The 27,254-nt window shown below is 43.4% G+C and overlaps 1 protein-coding gene across 2 annotated transcripts; it reads right to left on the bottom strand.

Moving 5' to 3' along the window:
• Window positions 1-734: 734 nt before the first annotated feature.
• Window positions 735-26,132, bottom strand: TFAP2B (transcription factor AP-2 beta). 2 transcript variants are annotated; one of them, XM_050786281.1, is made up of 7 exons: window positions 25,982-26,132; window positions 21,139-21,597; window positions 16,363-16,423; window positions 8,779-8,998; window positions 6,964-7,082; window positions 4,724-4,865; window positions 735-1,932 (listed from the first exon to the last, which is right to left on the bottom strand). In XM_050786281.1, the coding sequence occupies exons 1-7, from the start codon at window positions 26,060-26,062 to the stop codon at window positions 1,632-1,634; spliced, it is 1,383 nt and encodes a 460-aa protein (XP_050642238.1). In that variant the 5' UTR covers window positions 26,063-26,132; the 3' UTR covers window positions 735-1,631. The 2 variants fall into 2 exon arrangements, with proteins under 2 accessions (XP_050642238.1, XP_050642239.1); XM_050786282.1 differs by lacking the exon at window positions 25,982-26,132 and adding an exon at window positions 22,830-22,998.
• Window positions 26,133-27,254: the final 1,122 nt, after the last annotated feature.

Here is a 27,254-nt window from a genome sequence, read left to right as displayed (position 1 = left end):
GGAGCTGGGCTGCCAGAAGTGAGAAATATTAAATGCATGAAACTTTATCCACTGGGAATAGTCCCAGTATATCCAGACGGTAAAAATCAAAGCTGAAATACATCTCCCTTCACTTTGCATTATTTTGCCATTATATGCCGAAACAAGTGCACGTCTGGGAGGGAAAAATGCCTCATTCATAAAGCATCTTGTAAGAAAGCAATTGTTACAGAAATGTGGGCGCTTGTGCCGCCCTCCTCCCCGTCCACTCGCAAAGCTGCTGCTTTCCTCGCTTAAACAGCAATCACCAAAGAACCCAGGGAAATCAAATCAATTTTAAATGCAGGGCAATACTATTAGAATATAGGGCTCTAAGAATCTTTACTCTTTTCCCTTAAAATTCATTTTGCAGACGCCCTCCCCCGCCACCCTCATCGGAACTGGAGTGTTGAGGAATGTTAGCATGTAGATTCAAAGCTGCTTCCATCATATTGGCCACTTTCTAAATTATTCCCTTTGAGCTTCTTTAAAGAAGTGCACCTGCAGAATTCTGACACACAGGCTTTGATTAAAAAGGGATCGGATTTTTTTTTTTTCTCTGTACCTTATAGATTGTGTAGGAAGCCCAAGTCCTCTTTGAAGAAGCTCATAAACCATACGGGCAAAGCTTTGGAAAACAGAAGAGAATGAAATGGTACATACCCCTCCGAAGGAATTACATACTAATCAACGTATTCATATTGTGTGTGTGTGTGTTTTACTATAGTTCATAAAATTAGTAGATGACACAAATATAACAAATGTGAGATTCTCTCTATGCAGATGCTGTCAAAGCTGGGAGCTAGTAACATTTCTGAAAGGAACTGATGATGAGTCTGAATCAACTTATTGGTCCGGATTTTCCTCAGCCGCCAGAACCTGCTCGGCCGGCTTGCACCAAAAACTGCAGCCTCCGCCTGGTCTCCGCAGGCCTCCCGCCCCGCCCTCGCCCTCCCTAATTATGCAAGCGGCAGGGGAGCCGGGCCCGGTGAGTTAAGATCGCAGGGAGGGGGGGGGGTGTACCGAGAGGACTGAAACAACGCAAAAGGGCCAACCACACTCATTTTCATCCCAGAAGATTCCCGTAACAACGTGAGGAAGGGAGGATAAGGGTGGCTGGAAGAGGGGTGAAGTGAGATGGAGGGCGGGCACTGCGAGAGAGTTTCCTAAAAATATATTTAAAATTAAAAAGTTCGTGCGTCTCAGTCAACCAGCTCTCAAAGCATTGACACCAACGTTTCTCCGATTTTCTTCCAATAAGTTAGCGTTTTCTCATGTTTAGTCTTATGTTTATTTTCCAAAGGGAAGGGGAAATCATAGTTTTCTTTTATTATCAGTATTACTAAGCTCGAAAGAACCGAAGTGGAAAATCCGGACGGTTGTCTCCAAGTGTATCTTGAAATAGACACTGAGAACCGATATTGTTGCTCCGTTGTACGCCTCAGTTTTTTTTTTTTTTAAGTTATTTAGCTTTTTTAAAATTTTGATTGTATGTGTATTCTACCTAATATAATTCTTCCAAAGCCAATCCAACATTTTAAAGCTAAAATTAAATTTTTGTCTGTTTTTCCTTTTGTATTTAAAACATTTTTCCTTCTTTTTTAAAAAATTTTTCATTTCCTGTGTTTCTCCTCCTTGTCGCCAGTTTTACTACCTGGGCCTTCCCCAGACGTGTGCCTGTTACTGGTGGTGTTGTTCAAGAACATCTTGTCCATGCCTTTGAGCGCCTCGGTGAGATAGTTCTGCAGGGCCGTGAGCGCGGCGCAAATGGCCGGGGCGCCGAAGCCGTGCGTGATGAGGCTGAAGTGCGTGAGGCAGCTCTGGATCCCCGGCTCCAGGATGGGGCTGGGTCGGCTGTTCCCGATCGGTGTCCGGTCCTGCGCCAGCAGATCCGTAAATTCTTTACAAAGTTGCCTGCAAAGGGGTGGGCGAGGCACAGAAAATCACCCTCAGTGTCGTTGTCATTGGCATTAGAAAGGAGACGCTCATACAAGCCCAGAGGCGCCGGGTCACCGAAGAGCGAGGCTAATGTGGGCGATTCCGCTCTGTTTCCTTTCCCAGCGCTCTCTCTTCTCGAGCAGCTGGGACTGAAAGGAAAGCGGGGGTGGGGAGGTAATGCACCCCTTCCACCCCAAAGCCTTGCCTTCCCCCGACTTCAGCCTTTTTCCCTTCCATTCCAGGACCGCGTGGACTCTGCTTTGGGACATTCGCTAGGCTTTAGCGGTTGATTTTGAATACTTCATAATGTTGAGCTCTTACCTGGCATTTCTTTTGAGCTATTTCCCCCGCGTCCCTCCCACCTCTCCAACCTCTTGGTGATCAGGCGCAAAAAGCCCTGAAAGATTTAGGCCCCTCGGCCACAAGCCTGTCCCAGGCACTGAAGCAGATTGCTGGAGCCTTCCATGGCCCAGGGCAAGAAACTGTTTATTCTAGAGAATGCTGATTCCATTCAAAGCAAAAACCTGTTTACCTGCAGTATTGGGGGAGGGAGGTAGTTTCTGCCTTCCCCCTTTTCTTTCTTCTAAGTGTAGGCTACTGAAAATCTTTGTATAACCGGACTTGTCAATATAAAAGGATTCCCATATAGTTTAAATAAAACTTAAAGGTAGGCTGTTAAGACACTAGGGAGAATAGATTTTTATTTGTTGAAGGTTTTTATTTCCTCAAGCCACCTACAATTTAGAGGAATCTCCCAGCCTTAGAAAGTCTGCGTTCCTATCAATGGATTGAGCTTATTTGAGAAATTTTAATATAGGAGCTGGATGGGATGGTTTTAGCCCTGAAGGTCAAATGGCTGGCAGGCAGACACACAGCATCCCAAAGGCCACAGCTTTTCACAGATGGGCAGATTTCTCATGTCCACCTGCCTCTACCCAGCCTATGGGTCTGTGGGGTTTAGAAAAAAACAAACCCACAGCACTCCAGTCCTAGACCTCCAATGGGTTGGCCTGACAGATACCTGGCCACACCTGGCCTAGCTAACAGGTAAACAGGGCAGGTGATTGGACTCAAAGAACCCTGAGGCATCCTTTCCTAGGGTGCTGCCACTTTGGGATAGTGGCTAAATCTGATGAGGAATACCACCCAGTCACAGCAGCTAAACAGTTGCTGGTTTTAAGGCAGGTGGATAGAGAACACTAACAGGCACCCTCCATTCTCCCTTTGAAATACACACATACATCCTCACAACCAGGAAGAAATAGATAAGGGTTCTAACCAAAGTGGGGCAGTTTTTAAGCTCTTAAGAGGTACACCTTAGAAACACCTGTGGGGTTCAAACACACACTCCCAGGCTCCCACCTCCAGTAATTCCAATTTAGAAGATTTGAGGATAGCCCCATACAGAAATATCTTGAAAAAGCTCGCCAGCTAATTCCGATACCCCAGGGTCAGAAGTGCTGGCCTAAGAGAAGCCACAGTGCTTGGACAGGGGGCAGTTAGATGCATACCTTAGGGAAATGAGAGTCATGTGTGGGTCCTATCTGATTTATACAGTTTGGTTTTATTTTTTTCCCTAAAATACCCTTCCTCTTTTATAAAGCACAACTGATTCCCCCACCCCACCCCCCACCCCCAACACACACACCAGACACCAGTACAAGGGGTAGGAGGGCAATCTACTGACAAATATCTATTATATTGCTGGTTGATACAGCAGATGAAAACCTTTTAAAAAGAGGGTGGATGCCAGGTTTTGATCATTGGGAGACATGGGTAAAGTCTTTCCTTAAGTTTGTACTCATTACCAAAGTGCCAAAAAAGATATTCTGAACTGGGGAGAACAAATGCTTACAGTCAAACATTTTAAATCTTCAAAGCCCAAACCAGAGTCTGTAAGCAATTAAAGTTCTGGGACATTAATATTTTTTGACCCTGCGGAAAGGGGCAATCAAATTCCAATCACGTCTCAAAAACATCTGGACAAATTTGAGCAAATGATTTTTCAGCCTTCCATATATTTCTTTAAATTACGCTGTCAACGGGACAAACCGCGTCCTCGAGCACTAAATAAATGAGCGCCGCTGTTTGGGCCGCGGCTGCAAGAGAAACGTGCAGGCGCACGCAGTGCCGCCCACTGCAGGCCTGAGCCGGCCATAAAACACCAACAATATGACACCGAAGCCAAAGACAGGAGTAAATCAAATAAATAGAAAACCCACTGTAAAAGTTCAAATGAGCTCTAGACCTAAATTTAGCCAGAGATTTACTATTTTCCCCTCTGGAGTTGTAGTAAATTTTACAAGTCTGTGGAAGATGACAAACAGCAACGTTGGAAACGGAGTAATTAGAGCTCTGTGTAGAGATGGGTACACGTGGGTTTTATAGACACCCTGAGCAGCACACATGGCTATGTGGCTACACAGGGAGATAGATGTGAAACCCAGGCAGAAATATGCACCTTCGGATCCAGGGAAGAGCTGGAACAAGAACTACTCAGAAAAGATCTGCCTGACATTCCCAGAGAGATAAAAGAGAATTGTAAGAAGCCTGGATTCAGATTAACAAAGCCTTTTTCCCCAGAGAGAAGAGACCTGAGACAAACCTGTAGCCCATCAACTCTGCCCACCTTGCTTGCCACAGACTGCAAATGCTACTTCTAGACAACCCTCTGGATTCTTTCTCTGCCCCTCCCCACCACCTACTCCAAAGTCGGGTGGCCCAGCCAGCTGGGAGTGAGATGAGGGCCCAGAGTCTAATCACTCACTTGGTGGCCAACAGCATATTCTTTCGGGAGTGCAGATCACTTGGGTCTGTGTGCTGCCGGTTCAAATACTCAGAGACGGCTTTGGCGGGAAACTCTGTTTCGCAAATGTACCCAAAATCCCGAGCTAAGTGAACAGCTTCTCCTGAAAAAGACAGCAGTGAAGGTAACATTCAGCGCCCAGGCCCTAAATATCCCAGGGCAGGAGACATTCCCTTGTCAACTTTGTTAGTATTTCCAGAGAAGGCCAGCTGTTGGAGCCAAAAGCAAAGGTGAGAGATGCCTAAAGAAAAAAAATGATTCTTAAGCTGTAATTAAAATTGGTGGGACCAACTTTGCTCCTGCCCCTTTTTCCTGCCTCTCCCTGAGCCAAGTCCTAGGTAGACATCCCCTGAATAGCTAAGGGGTCTCCTATATCCCACTCTTTTTGTCTTAAAAGAAACGTGCCGATAAATTCAAGAACCACCTTACAACTGAATCTGGACATTTGGCTGGACATTTAAGCCAGATCCCTCTTTCTTTTTAAAGTATCTGTTACACTTGCTTTAAATAAAACTTAAAAGTCACCATCATCTTGCTACAATTGTATTACAACAAATATATAAAAACAAGCCTATGTGTATAGATGTCCACATATATTAAAGACTATATGTAAAATGTATATGGAAAGAGTATTTCTATCTGCAATGAAATAATAATTCTCCTTGTCACTTTTCCTGCTAGTCAAGTTTCAGGTTTCCCCACTTCAGAGGTTCCTGTCATCATCCTCCTACTTCAGGACTTTTCACTGCACAAAGATGACACAGCAGCTACAGAAAACTGGGGTATCTAAGGTATTACTCAGCTTATGCGAAAGCCCCTTTCAAGTAAAGCATTATTACCCTTTAAAACACAGCCTGTTGGGGTTCAAGGAAAGATCCCAAACATGAAAAACAGATATGTTGAAATACACCATAGACCCCATAGCTACATTATTTTTAAAGAGGATGACTTACTTTTAATCATTATTATCATCATAATAACAAAAGACTTCCAGCATGGTGCTTACAAGGAGTCACAAAACTAAAAACTGGCAAACAAATATTGGAATTTTAGTGGGGTTTCCAGTTTCCTCCCTTCTCCACTAAAATCCCTCTCTTGAGCTAAGGTTACCTTGATTGCTTTTCAAAATGAGGACTATGATATTAGCAATTCCCTGAAGGGTAAAATGTGAAACTTCCAGGCTGAGAGTCAATCACTAGTAAGTGTGGTCTGGAAATTCAGTGACTCCTCCCTCTGGAGGGTGTTCAGGCCAAGCAACTTTGCCTTAAAAATGGCCAAGTATAAGGCCTATAACTATAATTATTAATGGTTGCTACTTAAATATTTTAATATTCCATCTTGTAAATACCAACTCTCTACAGAAGCGTCATAATATTGCACCCATACAAATGGAATTAAAACACAAGACCTACAAGCTAGATGCTAGAGAAAATTCTGCATCTTCCTCCATTAGGACCATCTGACTATATTTCATATTACTTTCCACAAATTTAACTGCAGATCCTCTTGTTCTAGACTGTGTAGATGATTTTGTTTATTACATACCATCAATATCATCCCGAAACCCAAACTGATGAGCAAATTATAAGGTGCTTATTGCAATTATCACCCTTTAATTCACAACTGATGAATCTACATTGAAGATAACACCGGACTCCCCTACATATTTCCTCAGCCCTCCTCCCCAGTGATAGCTAGGGGAAGCCCTAGCTATCATTGACCTTACTAAGCTATCAATATTTCAATAACAATATGTCCCAGGTAATCTGCAGATTTGGCCCTAGGAGTGACAAAAGTTTTTAAATAACCATTAGGGGTCATGAATGCAATGTGTTTTCTACTACTGACAATTCAAATCTGGCAAGGTGAAGGGGTATAGACTGAATTATTGCTTAAAGAGTTACTCTTGCAAGAGTTCACATAGAGGATGTCCTGCACATGGCAGCAGGAGTGACCCCTGCTTTGGTTTGGAGGCTGGACCTGAGCACTTTTCAGAGCACTTCCCTTGTCCTCTCTACAGCTGCTGGCTTCCTCTAACTAAAAGGACCTTTGAACCTCTCTCAAGCAGACGCTTGACATCCAGCTCATAAAAGCACAACAATCACAATGATTTCCAGTTAATCATGAAATGTGTAAAATGTCAGCCTCCAGCCGACAGTTAAGCTCAGCCACTTCGTGAAATGGCCACACGTCTTGCTTACCTTCCACCAGGGAGGTGAGTAACGTGACATTTGCTGCTTTGCGCCTGCCCGCGGGTAAATTCAAACCGATTTTTTCTAGCCTTTCTCGCAAAGATCTCCCCCCATTTTTCGATTTGGCTCTGAAATTGCAAGAATTAACATTCTGATTAACCTTAGAGTGTTCCTGAAACAAAGTTTAGACTTAGCAATCTAAAGCCCAGTGGAGCTTGAAGAGGTTTTAACTTGAGGTTAGCACATTTTTCCCCCTTCCTTTTGGTTATTTGCTGATAGTTTGCTGAGGTTTGCTTAATTTCTGCGATACAGAGAGTTTTTTTTTAAACTGAGTTTTCTTTTTTTATCTTGTAAGAAAATTAAAAAAAAAAAAAAAAAGGATACCAGATGGGAATAATTAGGTGTAGGTTATGGGTCTAGAGAAAGTAGAAGCTGCACATGCACGCACGTGCATATTGCTTCCTTGTCAAGGAGTCAGTGAGGTGAGCAGAAACTGGGCAAGCATAACCTTGCTGAAAAGAGGGAAAGAGCCAGGTGGCTCAGAGAGGGGAGCACGCTTACTGCAACAGGTGGGCTTTGTGAGGAAGGGGTCAAGAGTTGCTGTATATGGTGTTATGTTAAAAGGAAAGGGCAGACTGAAATATGAAATGGTGATGATCATAATAACAGTAAGGCTAACATTTTTGGAAGTGTAGTTATGTGATAAGCACTTTATATTGATTATTTTACTTCATCTCAGCAAGTTTATATACACAGGCTTAATGTTCAGGGGTGATTGAAAACTTCCACACTCTGAGGCTCAACGCACTCACTTGAAAACTGAATCAAAGGAGGTCAGAGCAAGAGGATTCAAAATGAGAAAGTTCCTGGGTCACACTCTTAATTTCCCCCAAGATTCTCCTTGTATGTGCTAAAGTATGGACAAAAGTACAAGTAAAAATCCTCAGTTACTATAATCTCTTTTGCTGTACATACAGTCACTTTTAGGAAAGAAAAGGACTGTCAACCCCCAAAACAGGTTATCTTAGAAAGTTTTGCCTCAGACAAAGTCACTTTCATATCAGGGACACTGCCAAAGTGTTCAGGCATTGGCAGGGACTTTAAGGGAGGCATTACATCTTAACATAAAAGCCACATTCTCTCCCATTTCCATGAGGAGGAGTCAGTCTCTGGGCTATGGAATACTGTGAAGCACCTGAATGGCTCCAAGGAATACCTATAAATACTTCTAAAGTGGTATTATTGCTATTACTGGTGGTGGTGTTATTGAAGGAGGGATATCACAAATTTAGAAAAAGAGTTTATTAAACTGGGTTACGGTGCATCAGCAGGTTGAAAGACCAATTTCACTGGGTGCCAACTGCATTTAAAACACGCAAAAGAGAAAGAGTACCCTGGAGGTATGAAGAGAGTTGCTTCATGAAACTTATGGGTTTTTTTAATGGGGGGTAAGGGGAGATGTTAGTTCCGCGTTGTACTCAGGCTAGAGAATGCCCCCTGAGATGTCCTAGGGGTGAGAGGGAGAGAGGCGCCAGGCGCAGGGCCAGGAAAGTGAAACATTTCCAGGGCGGCAAAATCTGCGGTAGAACGTGGCGGCGCGGGCAGGCCTGGGTGCAAGGGCACCAGAGTTTGTGGGCGAGCACGTGGCGGCCACGGATCCTCGCAAGCGCGGCGGGCCACCTGGTTGCTAGGCAACCGCGTCAGCCGGCAGATTGGGTTTTGCTGGAACCTTCTCCTCCCTGTCCAATAAAAACTGGTGTTTTTTTGTTTTTCGTTTTCGTTTTGTTTTGTTTTGTTGGGTTTTTTTTTTGGTGGTGGGGTTACCTTCTGAGGACTCCGCCGAGGAGAGATGCATTGAGGCATTCGGGGGGCGACAGCCGTCTCTGAACTTCTCCCACCGTTACTTTGTACTTCGAAGTTGAACTGAGCAGAGACAAACGGCCTGGAACGGAGCAAAACACCTCGCCGGTGTTGACAGACATGCCTCCCAGGAAGCCATCTTTATTCATCATTAGAGAAGTCACCGATTTGGGAGGAACCGGAACTAGAAAGAGAGAAAAATTGCCATAAAGGTGACAAAGTCTCGATCCTGGTGACAGGCTGATAGAATAAGTCTCTGTGTGAGGCCACTGGACAGACACCAAGTGGAAAGCTGAGGGAGGAAGTGTTTGTTCCAGTGGGGCTGCAGTGTGTTCAGAGGGCTGTAAGACGGCAAAAAGAGACGGCAAAGCCATACCTCCTCTGGAAACTTACGTCGTGTGTAGACATATGAGTGTCATTTGCTACAGTCCTGCTCACTACACAAATCAAGAAATCAAACAATCCAGAGTTTGGACTGTGCTGTGAACCAGGCAAATCCTATTCCATCGTGTGCTAACTCTGTGACCTTAGACACCTGATTGACTCTCTCTGAACCTCCTCAGTTTCCTTGTCTGTCTCCTGAAGATAATAATGCCTATCTCATTTGGTGCTGAAGTCTGATGGTGATTATCACCATGCAGTGATAGAAAATGGTAATTCCAATGGAAACCCCTTCCTCCTTTCCTATTGGACCCAGATCTATGGTCATCACTAGAAAGGATAATGAGGGTGGACCCCATCAGATACTATGCCCAAGAACAGACAAATAATACCATTGAGCTGGGGAGTTGGGCCCAAAAGAGCTGCTCATCTCTTTAAAGTGGGCCCCATTCTTCCCTACATAATAACAACAGATTCATTTAGAAAGGAACCCAAATGCTCATCTTCAGTGAAAGCAATTCTGCAGTGACATGAATTTTGTTTACAAATTAAAGCACCGGCTGGTGATTGTTTGGAGCAGTTATGATTTACAACAGGTGCCCTGATCAATCAACCAATCACTCTAATTAATATGAGCGGCGGTCTTGCCTTGCCCCAGTTGTTTCATTTCGGCAAGTAATTGATAACAAACCGCACTCAAGGTATGTTTTATGCAGAAGTTAATAAGAGTTGACAGCTGGTTGCCACTGCTACCCTGGCGCATTCAGCCTCTCCAGCCTGTATTTCTGCTTAATTGTGTTTCAGTGTCATCTGCATGTCAGAAAGAGGCTAGGCTCAGTGGAACCAGAAGGCTGGGAATGAGGAACAGTCAACCTCCCAGTTCCCTGGCAGTATTGCCCCTTGGACTTCACTGCTTAAGCCCATTTTCTTTATGTAGGTTTTACAGGCCCCTGAACAGGTGACTATACCTCCTGACTTTCCCTGTAACTTTGCTTCTTCCACTGGGATATGACGCTTCCAAATCTTCATGGTATTTGTTGATCACCAGTCCAAAAAATCTATGGAAACATGCACCTAGTGTGGAAAAAAAGAGGTTTCCAACACTACCATTTAATAAAGTCTATCTCACTCTGTAATTGTGTGGGGGAAAGATATGCTGTTTCTATCATCTGGAGCCTAGAACCCTATATATCAAACAAGATGCATAACCTCCCTTCTATGGAACAGACTAACCAATACTGAGTATTTCTCTAACAGTTTATTCTCTCTACCACAGATTCCAGTATACAAACCTCCATAGTTGTTTAGAGACTCCTAAAAGCCAGGTTGGTCCCAAATCTTTTATTTACTATGAATTTCATTAGATCCTTTATAAACACCTTGTGGAAAAAAGCTTTATTACAGGAGTGGATGAGGAGACTAAAGCCTTCCCTGGTAGGCATTTTAGGATCTATAGATCTGTCCACAGAGCCCAAGACCTTGTCCCAGATGGATGAATGATGTTGGCAACAGAGTAAATATTCTGCACTGTCATGGGGTGGGGACAGGGGATATAGAGAGGTTTCTTCTTTTTGATTTCCCTCATTTTCTCATCAGTGAATCTGCTTCCCATTTAAGAATGAATCAATGAAAAGTTGAAGTGTGAATGGTAATCAAATTTGAGTAAAATGTGAACTTAAAGTCACTTAATAGGTGATTGGTGGGGACATCTGTCTTATTCTTCACAACAGTGCTGATTTCCATAATTCAGACTCATAGTGAAGGCATTATAAACAAATAATTGACAATCATGGGAATTAGCATTATGAAAACTTGGAAAAGTTCATTTTCCAAAATATAGATGACCCTTTGTAACTTTAACATGGTGTGAATTATAGAAATAAATTATATAAAAATCTCACCTCGATACTCAGCAACATATTTATCTCTAAATACTATTTAGAATATTTTTTTAAATAACAACAACCAACTCCACTAAGCTGAAAGTACCAAATTCAGTTCCTGCTTCCTACAGTGGATAACCAAATACCCACTGAGGATTGGACTCTTACCTGCTTCTCCCCATCCCAGAAGCTAAACCTCTGGAAAAGCTGGGCCTTTTAAAGAAATGTTATAAACCACCCTGTAATTTCACTATTTTTAATTGCCTGATTCACCTGACAAGAGCTATTTCCTTTGGGGAATGTATATTGCTCCCTGCCATGGGTTGAATACCTTTCTGCATATACATTATCACCTGCATATCCCCAATTCAATCAGCTTCTGTTAGTGCACTGCCCTCTCTGGGAAGGGTTTTTTTTTTTTTTTTTTTGCTCCCTGCAGTCAAAGCATGGACAATGTCAGAAGATGTGCTTTGGACTATATTTCCATTTTCTAATTTAAGTATCACAATTGTGTTCCTAGCCTCCTAGCCTCATGTTCTAAACCTCTCTCCTTAGTATTGATCCCCTAGACTAGATCTGACACATTTCTTGTCCCAGCTTTCCTTTAGGTCCATAACTCCATCATCAACTACTTTCCCTTCCACTTTCACACCTGCTTAGCTCACCTGATTAACCCCATATTTTATTTTCTTTGTCTTTTCCCTTCTGCTTTCTTCCAGTTTATCAATAAACCCAGCGCTCAACAGGGCCCGGTTGATTTGTTAGTAATTATGAGCACACTGTTCCTGCTCATGGAACCCAGAGATGACTGAGATAGGTTTAAAGCGACAGCAGGAAATAGTAAGGAAATGGGGCATGGCGAAACTCAGCATGAAGCTTTCAGTTCTTTACATGTTTACAATTTTCTGAGCATATATTAAAAGTATTTTTTTTCCTCTTCAGTTCCCAGTTGGGTGTCAAGCCCAAGTTCTGGATGTAACACCCACAAAACTCATTTCCCCCCATTTTTTGCTGCATTATGTTGGGGAGAAGTAAAAAATGGCTAAAAGCAGATCAATATTTCATTAACATGGTTGGAGTTTTAGTTAAGAGAGAGGAAAGAAAAATGATTAGAGAAAATTTTATTCATTAGTGGACTATAGCTCTTTAGAAGAGCTAAAATGTTAATAGGCTAGCTTTTATTCTCTACTCTTTAAACTTAAGCGTGAAATTATAGTTTTGAGACTTTTGTGTTTGATTGGATCTGCTGGTGAGGAGAAGGGAAGAAATGGCCCTATCTTATAGATTCATGGGGTAAGTCCCTCCGAAAGGCACTCTTGACCTAAAGATGTAAATGATGCTGGAAACAACCAGGAGGCTTAGCATTGATTCAAAGTGGCCCCTGAAAGTTAGCACTCTTTCTCTCCAGCAGAGCACCCTTTCCTCACATTTGAACACTTTCTCATGTACCTGAGCATAAAATTTTATTCCACAGCTATAGCGTGTGTGTAAGTGTGCGGACTGGAATTGTGGAAAGAAAAATAATTTCCACAAATAAAGCAGGGATATTAAAAAACTCAAACATCCAGTATTGGCATCTTGTAGGGACAGAGTCTAAAAGGCTAAGAGGCTGGAAACTGAGTTGGGTCTCATCACTTACATGGTGTATAGGACCATGAGAAAGTCATTTATTGTCTCTCTCAGTTTCAGCACTTGGAGTGTTGAAGAAGAATGTCTAATCTGCCTGACTTTGAAAGAGTGGCTGCAGTGTTTCTCAGGGTCTCTAGTTGATAAATAGCTATTGGGATCCAAGTCCACCCTGGAAACGTGAACTTTTTCCTTTTGAGAGGAAACTCATACCATTCAGAAACTCTGACAGACTCTCAGAGCATTTTACCTTCTAGGTCAGAAGAATCCCAACAGAATCAATTGTAACAGAAATTTGGCAATTTCTTTACTTCCCATGAAAGAAAATCCACACCAATCAAAGTGTTTATGTGGGGAAGGGGCCAGAACTAACGGGAAAAAAAGTGGAAGAGAATGGAGGTTGAACTGAAACTAACCAAACAGGATATCCCTAAGACCAATGAAAATGCCCCACAGTCACAACATTTGAACCTTGGATTCCAGCCACGCTAGCCTTTCCAAGAAATCCCAGCATATTTTCTGCTGTCTAAGGTGTTAAACAGATTGCACAGTGGCCTCTGATTGCACCAAAAACTTTTTTCTTAAAGTTTAGGTGAGCCTTTTTCTGAGTTAAGCAATATGATGGTGGCAGTGATGATTTTTATTAGCTGGGTACACCCTCTTCCTCCCCCCAGATTTCTAATCTCAATGGAACTGAGAGTTAAGAATGATTTTTTAATGTCTCGTTGGATTTTTAGACTGTTTATGTACCGAATCCTTCTCATTATTACTTTATTGATTGCTCATTGACCAGCCCCCTTCAAATCGTATTAACCACCCTCTGCCGGTTTAGATTAGGAGAGTTTAAAAAGCACCTTTCATTACTCTCCCCCTCACCCCCACCCCCACCCCCCGCCCACTTCTGCCATGGAGTTGAGACTAGGCAGCTTAATGGGAGCTCTAATGGGGCAGCTAAGAGGAGAGGGGCCACGGTCCCTGCCGATTGCATTAATAGCTCAAAGGGGGCCAATACAGAAAATTAGCCGTAAACGAGCTCTGGAGATCTTCAAATGAAAGAGCCATTTATCACGCTGGCTACCTTCACTCCACTCGTTTGCTCTCTCTACTGGGAACAACTCATTTCCTCTTAACTAAATTACTTCAGAAATGTCAGCTAAGCCCAGATAGCAAACATAACAAGAGAGGGAGCCCATAATCTATGGGGTGATATAAACGCAGGTGAAAAATTAGACTGGTTAAATTTTAGAAGGGGCCTTGCCATAATTGGACAAAGAGATATAGAGATAGAAATATGTATCATTTATGCCTAAGTCTTCCAGCTTCATAAACACAGGGTCAGAGACCCCCAAACCTAGACCACTTGCCAATCTTTTATTAATGAGGTAGCATTTTTTTTTATCTGCCTAAAAGCCCATTAGAAAATATATTAAGAAACTATGCCTTCTTCCAGGTGCTGAAATGTGGAATGTTTAGTTCACAAAACTTTCTCACCTCTTTTACAGAATTAATCTCTTGGAAACATCTCTCATAATTGGGGAGATGATGAGCAAAGACGGGAGCCTAGGGTGCAGGGAAGGGGCCAGTGAACCCACCACAACTTTAAGTGGCTTATAGTGAGTTAGAAAAGTAAATCAACCTTGTATTTTTGTTTTGCCTATGGCTCTCTAAAGAAAAAAAATGACGTTAGGATCTTTTCTTAATGTAATAAAGCAAATATGTCAAATATTAAATAATGGAATTGACCTACCATTTCATCATATTCATACCACACCCCCGAATCAATTAAAGTAACTGGGATGCTACTTAAATATTTTAAGCTGCACATTTTTAAAAAATCTGCACATTTGGGAGGACATAAAATGTACTCTTGTGTTTCCAAAAACAGAGCCATCAACTTTAGTCGTCATTCTCCTTTTCTTGTTCCTGGAGACAACCTTGCACATCGATATTCACATTTCACTGACAAACATATACAAGCTCTGAAACCAAAGCATCCCACATCTAAGAATATCTCCAGCTCTGTTTTGCTAGGCAAGCTAAGTTACAAATATTTTTATTGGACCGGCTATGAATAACATTTCTGATTGGTCATCTGTTGGGCATGTTCCCCTACCAGCCCAAATGATGTTGCTAGGATACAGAACACTGAGCTAAGTGGTTCTAGCTTTCCATGAAAAGGGCGGAGGAACTAAAACAAACCGAAAAAAGCCAATGGAGAAGCTCCTCCCCGACCCCACCCTAATCAACCAGCAATTAACAGAAAGAAGAGACCCAAGAGAAAATGGGAAAAGTGAGCTGTCAGCACAGTTGCGAATTTAAGCACCGAGCCTAGGTATCCTAGCAAACCCAAAAGCTGGCATTAAAAGCCAAAACAATATTATTTAAAGACAGAGAGATGTTTGAAGCAACCATTAAAATAAATAGTTTTTCCCCAAACCTTACTATACTTCGGGATATTCATTCCAAGGCCCAATGGCATCTTTAGTACAGCTTCCCCCAGCTACCTTTCAAAGCTACTCTTCCTGCCTTTGTAAAAGAAGACAATTTAGAATACCTCACCCTGTTTGGAATCCTTATTCCACAACCCTCCTACTATCCCATTTGAGTCTGGATGAATTACTTCCCAAAGCATTTTTTCTTTTAATTGTTTTTGTTGAATGTCAAGTGGCTCAAGTGAATCATAAATGATTGAAAGCTGGGGATTGTTGACACTAAATATAGGGACAGAATTTCTCCAGCATCCATAAGAACCGGTTACAGTATTAAAATTGTATCTTCAAATGCCAGTTCCTGTGATAATTAAAGATTGCCCTGTTTACACATTTAAGCTCCTAAATGTGTGGCATGTGAGTGACATTCAGGCCTTTCAGCATCTACACTAATCGCCAGAAATTCTCTCAGTGACTGTCAGAGAAGAGGAGAAAAAAATTAAGCAGCTGCAATACGCCCAAAATGAGTTATTGTAATTACATTTAATTAGTTTAATTAGTTAATTATTTTGCTTACAGCTGTACAAGAGACTGCAAACATTTGTTAATATCACATGCCCTTTAACAGTATGGGGTGATTCCACAGTCACACTAAATCATGAATGCATATGTAGGAAGATTTAGAAATGTGCATAGGCTGTCTCAGCTTCTCAGGATGCGCATATTTAGCAACACATTTGGCACAATGAAAAAATAAATAAATAAAAAACAACATATAAAACATAGAGAACTGGGAACAAAATTACCACCAAAAAATCAAATACAAAACGAAGAAAGAGCTGTCTCAATAACGTAGGATTTAACTCAGCAAACTCCAGTTATCATTGAAATAATTGTAGCACCTTCTTGAAACCAGTGTTTACCAGCCAATTCCACACATGATAATAGCTCAATTATTTAAGATGTATCGAGAATGGCTACCAAATATGCCATAAGAAAAATTGCAACAGTCTGTCTCACTCATCTGAGTTTGTGTCTGAGGTTTTCATTCTCCCTTGCCCAACTTCCATCTTCCCAACATGCCCTTTCCCTTAGTCTGACAGCCATTGTCCTATGATTGTGAACATTTATGTCTTGTCAAATAATGAATTCCCCCAAAGTGAAAACTCATCATAAAGACATTAATGCACGAGAAAACTTTGCTTACTTTTGGGGGGAATAATCCATACCTTTTTTAATGACAGACTGGTCCAATAGATTCATGCCGCTGTTATTGGCATCTTCAACTGACTGTGAATATAAAAACATCACTATTCAAATTGACTGGATATTAAATAATTGTACACATAAATCATGTTATTCCAAACTGGAACTTCTGTTATTTCCATTTATATTAATTCACAAAGGGCTGTTTTATTATTATTATTACCTCCAAATCGACATAGAAATGAAATTTACTCAAATTATAAATTTTTCCAATGGAAGAAGTGGAGAAAGAAAACTTTGAGAGACATCTGGGATGCAACATTGGTTTAGTTATTATATAAAACATAGATATTAGACAGATAAACCTTTATATTACTTGCTCTTATGAATCGTAAAAATTTGGCAACAGCTGACAGATTTTCACCAATATTAGTAAGAGCAATTTGTGTTTTCCATTCTATCCCAGTGCATCTTAACCCCAGAGCCATTTTACAAATACATAATAGTTTACATTATGGGATTTTAATTAAAGTCTGAGCAATTTGGAATGGAATGCAAACAGCAACACATAGGAACATGTTTGCAAGCCTCTAGGACTGCACACCCATTACAGTCCATACACGTTCCTGTAGACTATGAGCTTCTTGCTGCACAATGACAATCTCTTGGAGGAACCTTCACAATTTACCCTTCCTTCCAGCCCTGCTGATGCTGCTTCCCAGCAAGGAGCACACCTGCTATGAAGGCAGTAACTACAGACAAGCAGACACACACAAAGGTCTAGATCCTCCCAGTCAGTGCCTAGGTCATTGCAAGGAATGTTCATCTTCCGTGCCACAGTTTCATTCCAGAGAAGGAAAGTTTTAACTCTGAGCACTGGTAGCACTTCTGAGAGGAAATAGCTGTTGGAGCAAGTTTCTTACTGTCAGAATACACATGAACAGTTCTGGCTGTGCATCCCAGGGCGTCCAAAAGCAGTGAGTTCCCTTTCTCTCCCACCAAGAAAATAAATACTAAGTCTTTCTAAAATCTACAACTACTTTCTTGATCCTTCAAAACCTAAGTTGGGACCAAATTGTTACCCACTTTATAGAGAAGTAAAAAGCAAAGGGCTTGAGAGTGAGGAGGTGTTTTCACAGCACTCACACCCACTCATGCTGCATCCTCAGAGAGTGAGTTCATCACAAGAAAAAGACTGTCTACCCCAAACAAGCAGCACTTTAGAAATGAGATGATCTAATCGTAGAGGGGGCAGGTTGATTTGTTTCTTTTCATTTTTAATAGTCACTCTTTTGTTCTCAGAAAGGTGAGCAAAATTGTTATTCTCTATAGGAACTGTTTTCCTTGCTGCAACATGCCATGCACATCTTAAGAAATAGTAAAAAGGTGTTTTAAAAATATTTCATGTAAGTTGTTCATAAATCCTCAGGGGACCCTGCCACACACAGACACACACGATTCACACCTTTCTATGATCATGTGTATACAGTGACAATGTTTCCAGGCACGACAGAAATATTCTCCTGTGCCGTGAGCAGCCAGACCCTGACTTACACTGACCTGGACCCGGGAACCCCCACACCTTACCCTCACTCTTGTACGTAAATATGTATAAACGCCTCATCAGCGACGTGGGGTAGTTGTGGTAGTTAATGAGAAGGCTCTTGTCTGATTTTCTATCTAATTACGGCCGCCTGCTGGGTTTTTGTACAGGATATTCACGCAGCATGCTGGCGCTTAATCGTCACAGGGAGGATCGTAAAGATTTAATTAGGACTGCATGCGGAAGCGCAGAAAAACAACTCAGACTCGTAATTACTAGACTTCTTTAGTTAAAAGTGATACCAGGGGTTGCTTTAAGACACTCGGGTGTGTTTGAGTGTGTGTATGTGTTTGGGGGGGAGTTGACTTAACATCCTTATATGCTCATATTCTTGGGTGCTAGAGGTAATGGGAGGTAAGAGAGCAAAGGTGGGAAGAAGAAAAGAGGTGTACATGGCAACTAAACAAATCCCAAACTAGGTGTCATTTCACTCCCTCTGTCTCTCTCTCTGTAGGTGTTTTCCTGAGTTTTTAACACTTGTAGCCCCCTCCCCAACACCACACACACACACACACACACACACGCACGCACGCACGCGCGCGCATGCACAATGGGTGAAATGTAGCATACCCAGAACCCAAACAGCGATTTGCTAGTTTAATAGCCCCTGTGAGTAAATTGAAATAGAAATTGACAGGGTTTTATAGTTTCATTTAAAAAAATATTAGAAGCATTTGGTTAATTAGCTCTCCTCCTTCTCTTCTCTCATGGTGGGGGCTGTGGCCCTGAGTGTGTGCATCTGGGTCACACAACAAAACCCTCAACCCATAGGCAGGGCAGCACCCTCAGGGTCTGCCTGCTCCCTGGCTCAGGGGGATCTGGAACACACACGACGTCCTTGAGATCAGAACAAGTGACTTTAAGATCCAGGCCTAGGCACTCTCTGGTCTTTTTAAAGACTGGACCAGCACAGGCTACCCATTCTATAGCTGCAGGGAGTGTTGAAATCCCGACCTGCTTGTGTAACTTTAGCCCCCGTACCCCAGATCCCTAACTCAGAAAGGGATCCTTCTGTATTAAGCAGATGAGTGGAAGCCTCTGGATTCGAGGCTCTGGTCATGGAAACATAATCCCTGGTCTTTGTCACCTGCCCTGCATCAGTCAACTTCACCCTGGCCTCAGGAGGTCTGTCATCACTGCGGAGACACAGAGCGTCCCTGTCTTTGCTGTTTCCCTCTAGGGACAGGAACAGGGTGTGTCCCTTGCACTACAGGGGTCGTCCCAAGAAGATCCTGAGGACCTCCCGGCAGGTGATGGGATGTGATTAAGCAGGGGAGGAACAGGGTGGGGTGGGGTGAGTGGGGAGCCTGCAAGTGCCCCTGGTCTGCTGCCTGCTGCTTTTCTCCTTTCAGCTCTCCACCTCTGTGGTCTGTATTCCCAACAGCAACAACTTGGCCCTGAGGTACTCTGTTCACACAAACACTCTAAATCCTTTCCGATGCTTTGACAAGACTATTCTCCCAAATACTGATCTGGCCCTGTTTTTCTCTCAGACTTTGCATTTCACCAAACACAATAAACTCACTCAATTATTTCTTTAAAAACATTTAACTAAAGAAATCTGCTCCTTGTTTTGGGGGAAAAATTCCTGAGTTCTTCGCTAGAGTCACTCAGCCTGCAGGGTGGTGGTGACAGGACCGGCATTAGCATCACCAACAGTAATGGTGATGAGTTGATCTACTTTCATTATCCAGCACTTTGAACCATGCTCAGAAAGGTTAATTTAAAAACTTTTCCCCCCGAGACACACATTACCCCATGCATTAAAAAAAAAACTATTAAATATTTCCTTTCTCATATGATATTCTGAAATGAGCAGTATCTCTAGACAGGGACAGTCAAGCTCAGTTAAATCAACAAAACCATCATTACTCTTATTACTATCGGTAAATCCAGCCACAAATCAGGTAATTCCATCTTTTCTAAAAAAATAAATAACTGAATTTCTTTTAAAATAATAAACAATCACAGACCACACAGACAGCATTTGATGCTGTCACCACATTTTAACTGTTTAAAACTATTTTTTTTTCAGCAAGGTACAGAAGAATCACTCATGCACCCTTTTCTCTTTCCCATTTTATTTTCCTTTACTTCAGAGGTATGTCAAAGGATGCATAATAAATACAACTAGGACAATGAAACTGAAGTGTCAATTACATACCTGTAAACTATACTTATCTTTTCTGCAGACTATTTAACTTAGGGTGAAAAAGCAGACCTGCTCAGAATCACCCAAACAATTTTTAGGAATAATTTCTTTGATGTTTCTTTGTTTAGTTTAACCAAGTATTCTCAACCAAATCAGGCTCCATTGTGTAGACTGCAGATGGGATAGTGGGTGGGTAGGGGGAGTGTTTTGAGCCTTTTGTTTTAAGAAATAAACACGTGATGCCTCTCAACTGGGATGATGGCAGTGGGGAGAGAAGAGTGTTAATATAGGCGGAGGCCAGGAGAGGGAGGTGGAGAATATTACACTACAGTCACTTAATGAACCAAAAAGTGAAAAGAATTTCCAAAATGGTATCTACCATCATTTACTCCCGAAGTATGGCTTTCTGAGTTTCTCCTTCACATATGTTCTATTTCTCAGATGACGACTGCAACTCTATCTTGGAAAAAAAGCTCTGTGGCTTATGAGACATCCAAGGCAAAACCTGGCTTAGATGATCATAGCTCATTGTCATGCTTAGCAAAATCTTTGCACATCCAGCAGCAACCTCTGGAGCTTACAGAGGCCCCTGGACCTTCAGGCTGAAGCTCTAGCCTCTAGGCAGCCAGGTCTTCACCTGTCAAGTCAGCAGGACAGCCCCACTATGGGGTGTGTGTGTTGGTAAAGAAGGGGTACCAAGCTTGCTTCCACAAAGCACTAGAGAATATGCAGGAGATGGTAGCTGAGGCAGGACAAAAGCATTTGCCTTTATTCTAATAATCTTAAGGTACCAAAACAAATACATATTTCTCTTCTTCAAGATTTAATTTCTCGTGGTTTGGATTACCATAATTAGACCTCTGGAAATCGCCACTATAGAGCCATACATACAGACACACATAAACAGTTCTATATCACTGTCTAGTCCTGTTCTAAACATGGGAACAAACTCCCCAAAAAGAGACAGAGCTGCCCTCTCCTGCCCTCCCCCCTCCTGAAGCATTCCTTATTCGTGGTCTTGTTTGTTTGTTTGTTTGTGGTTACCTGGACGTCTTCCATGCCGGGATGGCCGAGGCCGTGCAGCGAGAGGCTGTCACCCATGCCCGCGTCCAGGCCGTGGTGCGCCGAATGCAGCAGCACGTCCGGCCGGCGGACCGAGTGGTAGTCCCTCCGGGGGTCAAGGCCCGAGAGCTGCGGCAAGGCGGCCCGAGGCTGGGGCAGGAGAGATCCGGCTTCCGAACCCACTTCTTGCCGCTGTCGTTGCCCCCAGGGATGCTGCTGGGGCTGGTGCAGTGGGTTCAGGGAGTAGGGGTCGTTGACGTGGGAGTAGGGGTCCTGGCTCTGGTGGTAGGGGAGCGGCTGGTAGGGGGGTGGAAAGTAGGGCGGCTGGAAGTCCGACGACGGGGTGTGGGACAGCGGCGGGGCGCTCGAGTAGGGTCCTTGGGACACCGAGCCCAGCTGGGAGAGCCGCGAGCTGTGGCTCGGGACACCATCGTGCCGGTCCTGGGAGCGGAGAGAGGAAGGGACAGAGAGCGAGAGAAGGAGACAGAGAAAGAGAAAGAGACAGAGGCAGAGAGAGACAGAGAGTGACAGAGAGGAAGAAAAAAAAATACAAGTGACAAATGGAAGAGCCCGGCTTTTGTACGCTCTTCCCGGGACAAGGGAAGCAAGGATCTGAAACTTAGACCCCCCCAAGTTGACTCAGAGGACCACATGATTTCAGCAATTTCAAACCCGAGGCTTGGGGAGAAAATGGGAAAGGAATCACCCACTTTAACATTTTAGCCGCCTTTTGGGGAGTGCAAAGCAGGCAAAAGGCAGGGGTACAGGAACAGTTTGTATGGAGGGAGATTCTAAATGCCTTAACTAAAATTGTAGGAGTCTTACATAAGGTGCTTGCTCCTCTGGGTGTTTTTAATTACTTTTTTCTCACTCTTCCAGAGGTCCAAATCACAACAAATAAAACTTCATAGTATTTGCTGTGCTACTCCCCCTGATTAAAAATCAAATTCTGCCTTCGCTGGAAATGCAGCTGGCTGATCAAGAGGAGCTTTCCACACAACCCGATCATTCCGCGAGCTCCAAGGAATCAGCCTGGTCTGAGTTCCCCGTCACTCCTCCCTCCCCAGGAGAAATTAAAGAACTTAAATAGTATTTCACTGAAATGGATCTCATTCGAAATCATATCCTAAGCCCATGTTGAATTAAGTTGAGTTGTGGTTCACAGGAGTTATTTCTAAGGCTGTTTTTCTATATCTAATGCTGTTATACTCAGGGTGTGAAAATGAAGGACCTAAAGTTGGGGTGGGGGGAAATAAAAGCCCAGACAACTTATTCCTGGTCCTATCTGGAGTGTGAACTAAGTGAAAGAAGAAGGGGGAGGTGTGTATACGGGGGGTGGACTTTGTTTCTCCCTCTCTTCTGTGGAACTCCCCATGGTTCTTTTTGCAGAAATAGTCACCTAAATTTCCAAACTGCAATGGCAAATAAAAAGTTTTTCTTTTTGACCTCTCCCCTCCCAGCTGACTCATGGAGCTCAGACGGAGAACACACAATGCAGAGAGAAGCAGCTGCAGCCTCGTCCAATTATGGTGCTAAATTACCAAGCCAAAGGCGCTCAAAGGAAGACAGAGAGAGACAGAGAGTGTGAGACACACACACACAGAGACGCAGAGACAGAGAGACAGTGAGAGGAGGGAGCATGCAATTCTGGTAACACGTGAATCCAAACTCACCATGGATGAATAGGTGTGGACTAACATCTGGAAAAAAAAGCCTGGTTACTGCTCAAAATCAAACAATGATTTCAAAAAAATCAAGGAGTCCAGCAGAGAAGCGAGCTGGACACAGGAGCTGAGCTTGATGTGTTTCCAGGACAAGCCATCAAAAAAAAAAAAAAAAAAAAAAAAAAATTTCACTCCCCCCCCACCCCAACAAGATTGGCGATGCCTATCACACACAGACAGAACTATTCATCTGTCTCTTTGCTGTCTTTTTGGCCTCTTTTCTTCTGTCGTTCTTCGGGGCTCCAGATGCAGTCCTCTTCCACCCGAAGCTGGGCTCAGACTGCTCGGGCGCCCCTTCCTCCCTCCGCTTGCCTACACCGCCTCATAATAATTGATATTCATGACTATTAATATTACACGAGTACTTTAAAGGGAGAATGGAGGACAAATGGAGCGTGAAGCAGCAGCGAGCGCAGAGCTCCCCTACTATTGTAAATGACGTTCATTCAGTGGAGAATTACTAGATGTAATCAGACGAGGGGGCTGGCAAAGGCAGACTGGGGAAAAAGTTTAGCAGAAAAGAGGCAGAACTTCAATTAACTGTGCCGGGGACACGAGTAAAGCAGCCCCTGCTCCTTTGGACAAGGCAGTGAGGGAGAACAGTGCCGGGAGGTTGTATAGAATGGAGGTGTCCTCCTACCTGGAGAGAGACTTTCCTAATCGGAGGAATTGATTGCCCTGGGCGCTTTGTGTGCGGATTACAAAAACAAAATAAAAAGGATTGCTTCATCATTTGGAGGCGAGAGAAAAGAAAATTGGTGGGCCTGGTTATTTACAGTGACTTTTGCAGACTTTTGCTAAATGTGGAAGATTATGCTCATTTGTTAAAGGACAGACGCGAGATGTAGGTTTTTCATTCCTTGTGCTGCCTTTTCCTGTTCAGTGCTCACATAGTTTGCGATTTTTACCTCAATTTAAAACATAAGCCATCAATCTTCAAATACACTAAACTTATCCTTTCCAGGCAAAGCCAGGGGCAACAGAAAACCTTTTTGGATGTTTCAGGAACCCGTTCAACTGGCCTGACTGCCATTTCTGTTAAAGTTCAACCTTAGTCCAGACTTAAATAGGCTCCTTCCACCAAGCTGCGGATTCTGTTTTTTGAGCAGAAAATTTAGGCAGACAGGACTACCTGTAATATTCCCTCTCTCCCTGTTTCTTTCTCTCTCTCTCTCTCTCCTCTCTGTCTCCCTCCCCCCTTTTCTCTTCTCTCTTCCCTCCCTTCCACTCCACCCCTCCCTCTTACTCTCTCCCTCCCTCCTTTCTTCTCTCCCTCCCTCCTTTGCCATTTAGCTACTTTACTTTCTGTAAAGAACGAGCGTTACCCTGGTTACTTTTTAGAACCCACTGAAATGCCTCTACATACATATACCTTGAGCTGTTTTCACCATGGCCCCATGGCTGCTAATGTCATGCCCACTTTGGGTGCCAATATTCTTTAGGACAGTTCTAGCGCCTTCGACTCTACCATTATCCCGTCTGTTAAGGAAAGAAAAGGAGGCCGAACCGAAACAATCCCCACCAGGCGCGTAGGCGCGGCTCTTGGTCACAGTCGATACACAACCACAAAGAGGAAAGGAAAACCCCAAGCATCATTCAGCAACAAGACGAATCTCTCTACTCTGCGCTCTCGCGCTCTCTTGCTTTTCTCCCTCTCCTCTCTTCTCCTCTCCTCCTCCTCTCTCCTACACACCTCCATACATACACCCCAACTTTAGGATTCAGGGAGGGCAGGAGGTGTGGGCGCCGGGCGCTGCCTGTGGGCGCTCGTCGGAGCCCGAGTCCTGCAGGAGCTTGCCGGCCGCTCCTGTGAGTCGCCCACTCTTAGGATCTTCGAGGCGGCTCCCCGCTGGGCTTTCAGGAGCTGTCCCGATCCGGAGGAGTCGCGTGTCTTTCTCGGCTCTTTGGGGAGCCTCTGCGTCCCTCCACCTTTCGTCCGACCAAGTGGCCCACGCCCGCCACCCGGGAGTGTGCTTGTCTTCCTCCCTTTTCTCTCCAACTTTTCCTCTTAGCAATCTCCATGGCCCGCTTCGCCCGTCTCGACTTCCCCCCTTTTCTAACTACGCTTCGCCTTTCCTTTCGCCTTTCTAAAGTTTTTATTTCCTCCCTCGACGTCTCCGCAAAGCCTTCGCTTCCTCCCTTACCCTGGCAACCACATAGGGCTGTCCCAGGCCATTCCGCTCAAGAGCGAGGCTCCGCAGGCTTCTCGGTCCCCAGCCCGGCCAGCCGCGCGCCCCGCGCCTAGCCCACCTGGCCCTCGAGTAGCGGAGCCGCCCGGCCTCCGCTTCAGCCCTCGCCCGAGCCAGAAAAGGGCATTGGCGAGCGCGGCCCCGGCCTCGGAGGCGGCTGGCGTTCTCCCGGCTGGGCGCAACTTCTCCTGTCGCGGAAGAGTTGAGCGAGACTCAGCGCTAGAGACCCGTGCACATTGAACGTGGGCAGAAATTTCTGTGAAAGATGCCCAAACAGGGGGCGGCTGCGTTCTCTGTTTGGACGCACTGACCCTCAAGGAAGCAAAACACAAGAAAATAGAAAATAATAAACTGCTACGACTCCTTCGATTTTGCTCTATCCATCCATATCTCCATCCGTCTATCTACCTCTTTCCCGCTAATTCTCTGTCCTCTTCTTGGAACCATTTATTATCAATTTCAGAAATTTTATTGAAAATAAAAATTAAAAGCCCGAGTCTGTTACAAATGAGGCTTGAAAACCCAATTCTCTTCCACACTTAAAACGAGAAAAGTCCCTGCCTTTATCAGAATCTCGATTTTCTCTGACAGCATGCCCACATTCAGTAGCACCACATTCCCCATCAGAGCTCAAAAGGGTGGGGTGGGGTGGGGGGAGGCGAAGAAAAGAGAAAGAAAAATAAAATAAATTTAAAAATTCCTAAATTAAAGTTGTCAGATTCCAACCTTAAAGTCCCTTTTCAGAACAGCGAAGCCTCCCCTAGCCAGCTTTTCTAAAAGTTAAAGAAAGATGAGAAAACCGACCGGAAACCTACGAGTAAATAGCTTTAAAATACATATCAGTTGGGGTATCAAGAAGCTCAAATTCTCTATCTGCAAAGCTCTAAGATGCATCTGGGGATGTCGACTCACCTCATAGATATCTTCGTACTTGACATTCTCCACGAGCTTCCAGAGCATGATGGCAGCCTGGTCTCTAGGAGGTGAGTGCATTCATGTGAGGAGCAGATGTCTGGCTTCTCAGGACTCCGCTGTCTGTAATGATCCATCTATAATTGGAAATGGGGGATACACACCAAATCCGACGCTCCTCTCCCATCGCAACTTATATCTGTTGTCTCAAACAATAGGCTGGACAAGTAAGCCTCAGCAAAGAGAAAAAACATTATTGCACACACAGGAGTTAGATGCAACCCACAGACATATATATTATAAAAATCATAAACCCGTATTTACACCCAGACACCCACATATAGTTATATAAGCACCTCTGGGTCACACAGTCTGCAGACTCCAAATGTGCATTTAACAGAGAGTTGTTCAGGGTGATTAATATAATATATACATTTTAAAACCTCTATATCGAAAATGACAAATCATTGTAGCCACTAACTGAAGTCTTTGCAATTCATAATGAGAAACTAGGGGCCATCAGTCCCCTATTTTCTATGTAGATTTTAAAGGGGGACCATTACCAAGATTTTAAAACACAAAAGCTCCTTCCTATTCATGTATGTTCCGGAGGAGAGTATTTTGAAAGACTGGATACGGGAGGTTTGAAGGACTATCTCTCTGTGTTGATGGCTACACAACTTTTTTTTTTTTTTTAACTTTATCTCTGTCACCGTAGAACAAAAAAGCTAGCCACCATTGGTGACCATTTCTAATATTTTCTGGTCGTTTTGCCTAAAACCTTTGGAAACTTAAATACACCTCAGTTTGTCCTGCTTGTTATTTTAGGTGTTGTTTGTGTGCATTTTCAAGGGATTCCATGCACCATTCCTCTTGGCTGGAGTCTCCATTTTATCAAGTTTTTTTCAGATGTTAGAATTAACACAAAAGGTTAATTCTGAGCCTTCTTTGCAGAGGCAAAGGACATTTTATATTTGCATCTGTTGTGTATGACTTGTAAGTGGTTTTAATCATGGAGAGTCAAGAAATGGCCACCCGAATCTTTGAAAAGGTTTAAGCAGAATGTCTTCAAAGAGATAGTGAAAAATATTTTCAGGCATGTGGAGTTTTTTTTTGTTTTTTTTTTTTTTTTTGTATAATTTTTCTTACTAAGGTGATTCATATAGTTTTTTTAAAAAAGAAAACATCATCAGCAACAAGAACAATATTAACCAGACTTCGAAAATGGGCACCTTTTAAGGCGCAGGGATTCTGAATTTTGTAATGAAATGAA

The sequence above is a fragment of the Macaca thibetana genome, chromosome 4, assembly GCF_024542745.1.
Source record: "Macaca thibetana thibetana isolate TM-01 chromosome 4, ASM2454274v1, whole genome shotgun sequence".
NCBI lineage: Eukaryota > Metazoa > Chordata > Mammalia > Primates > Cercopithecidae > Macaca > Macaca thibetana.
The sequence above is the reverse complement of the archived record's forward strand: the minus strand, read 5'-3'. Positions and strand labels throughout refer to the sequence as shown.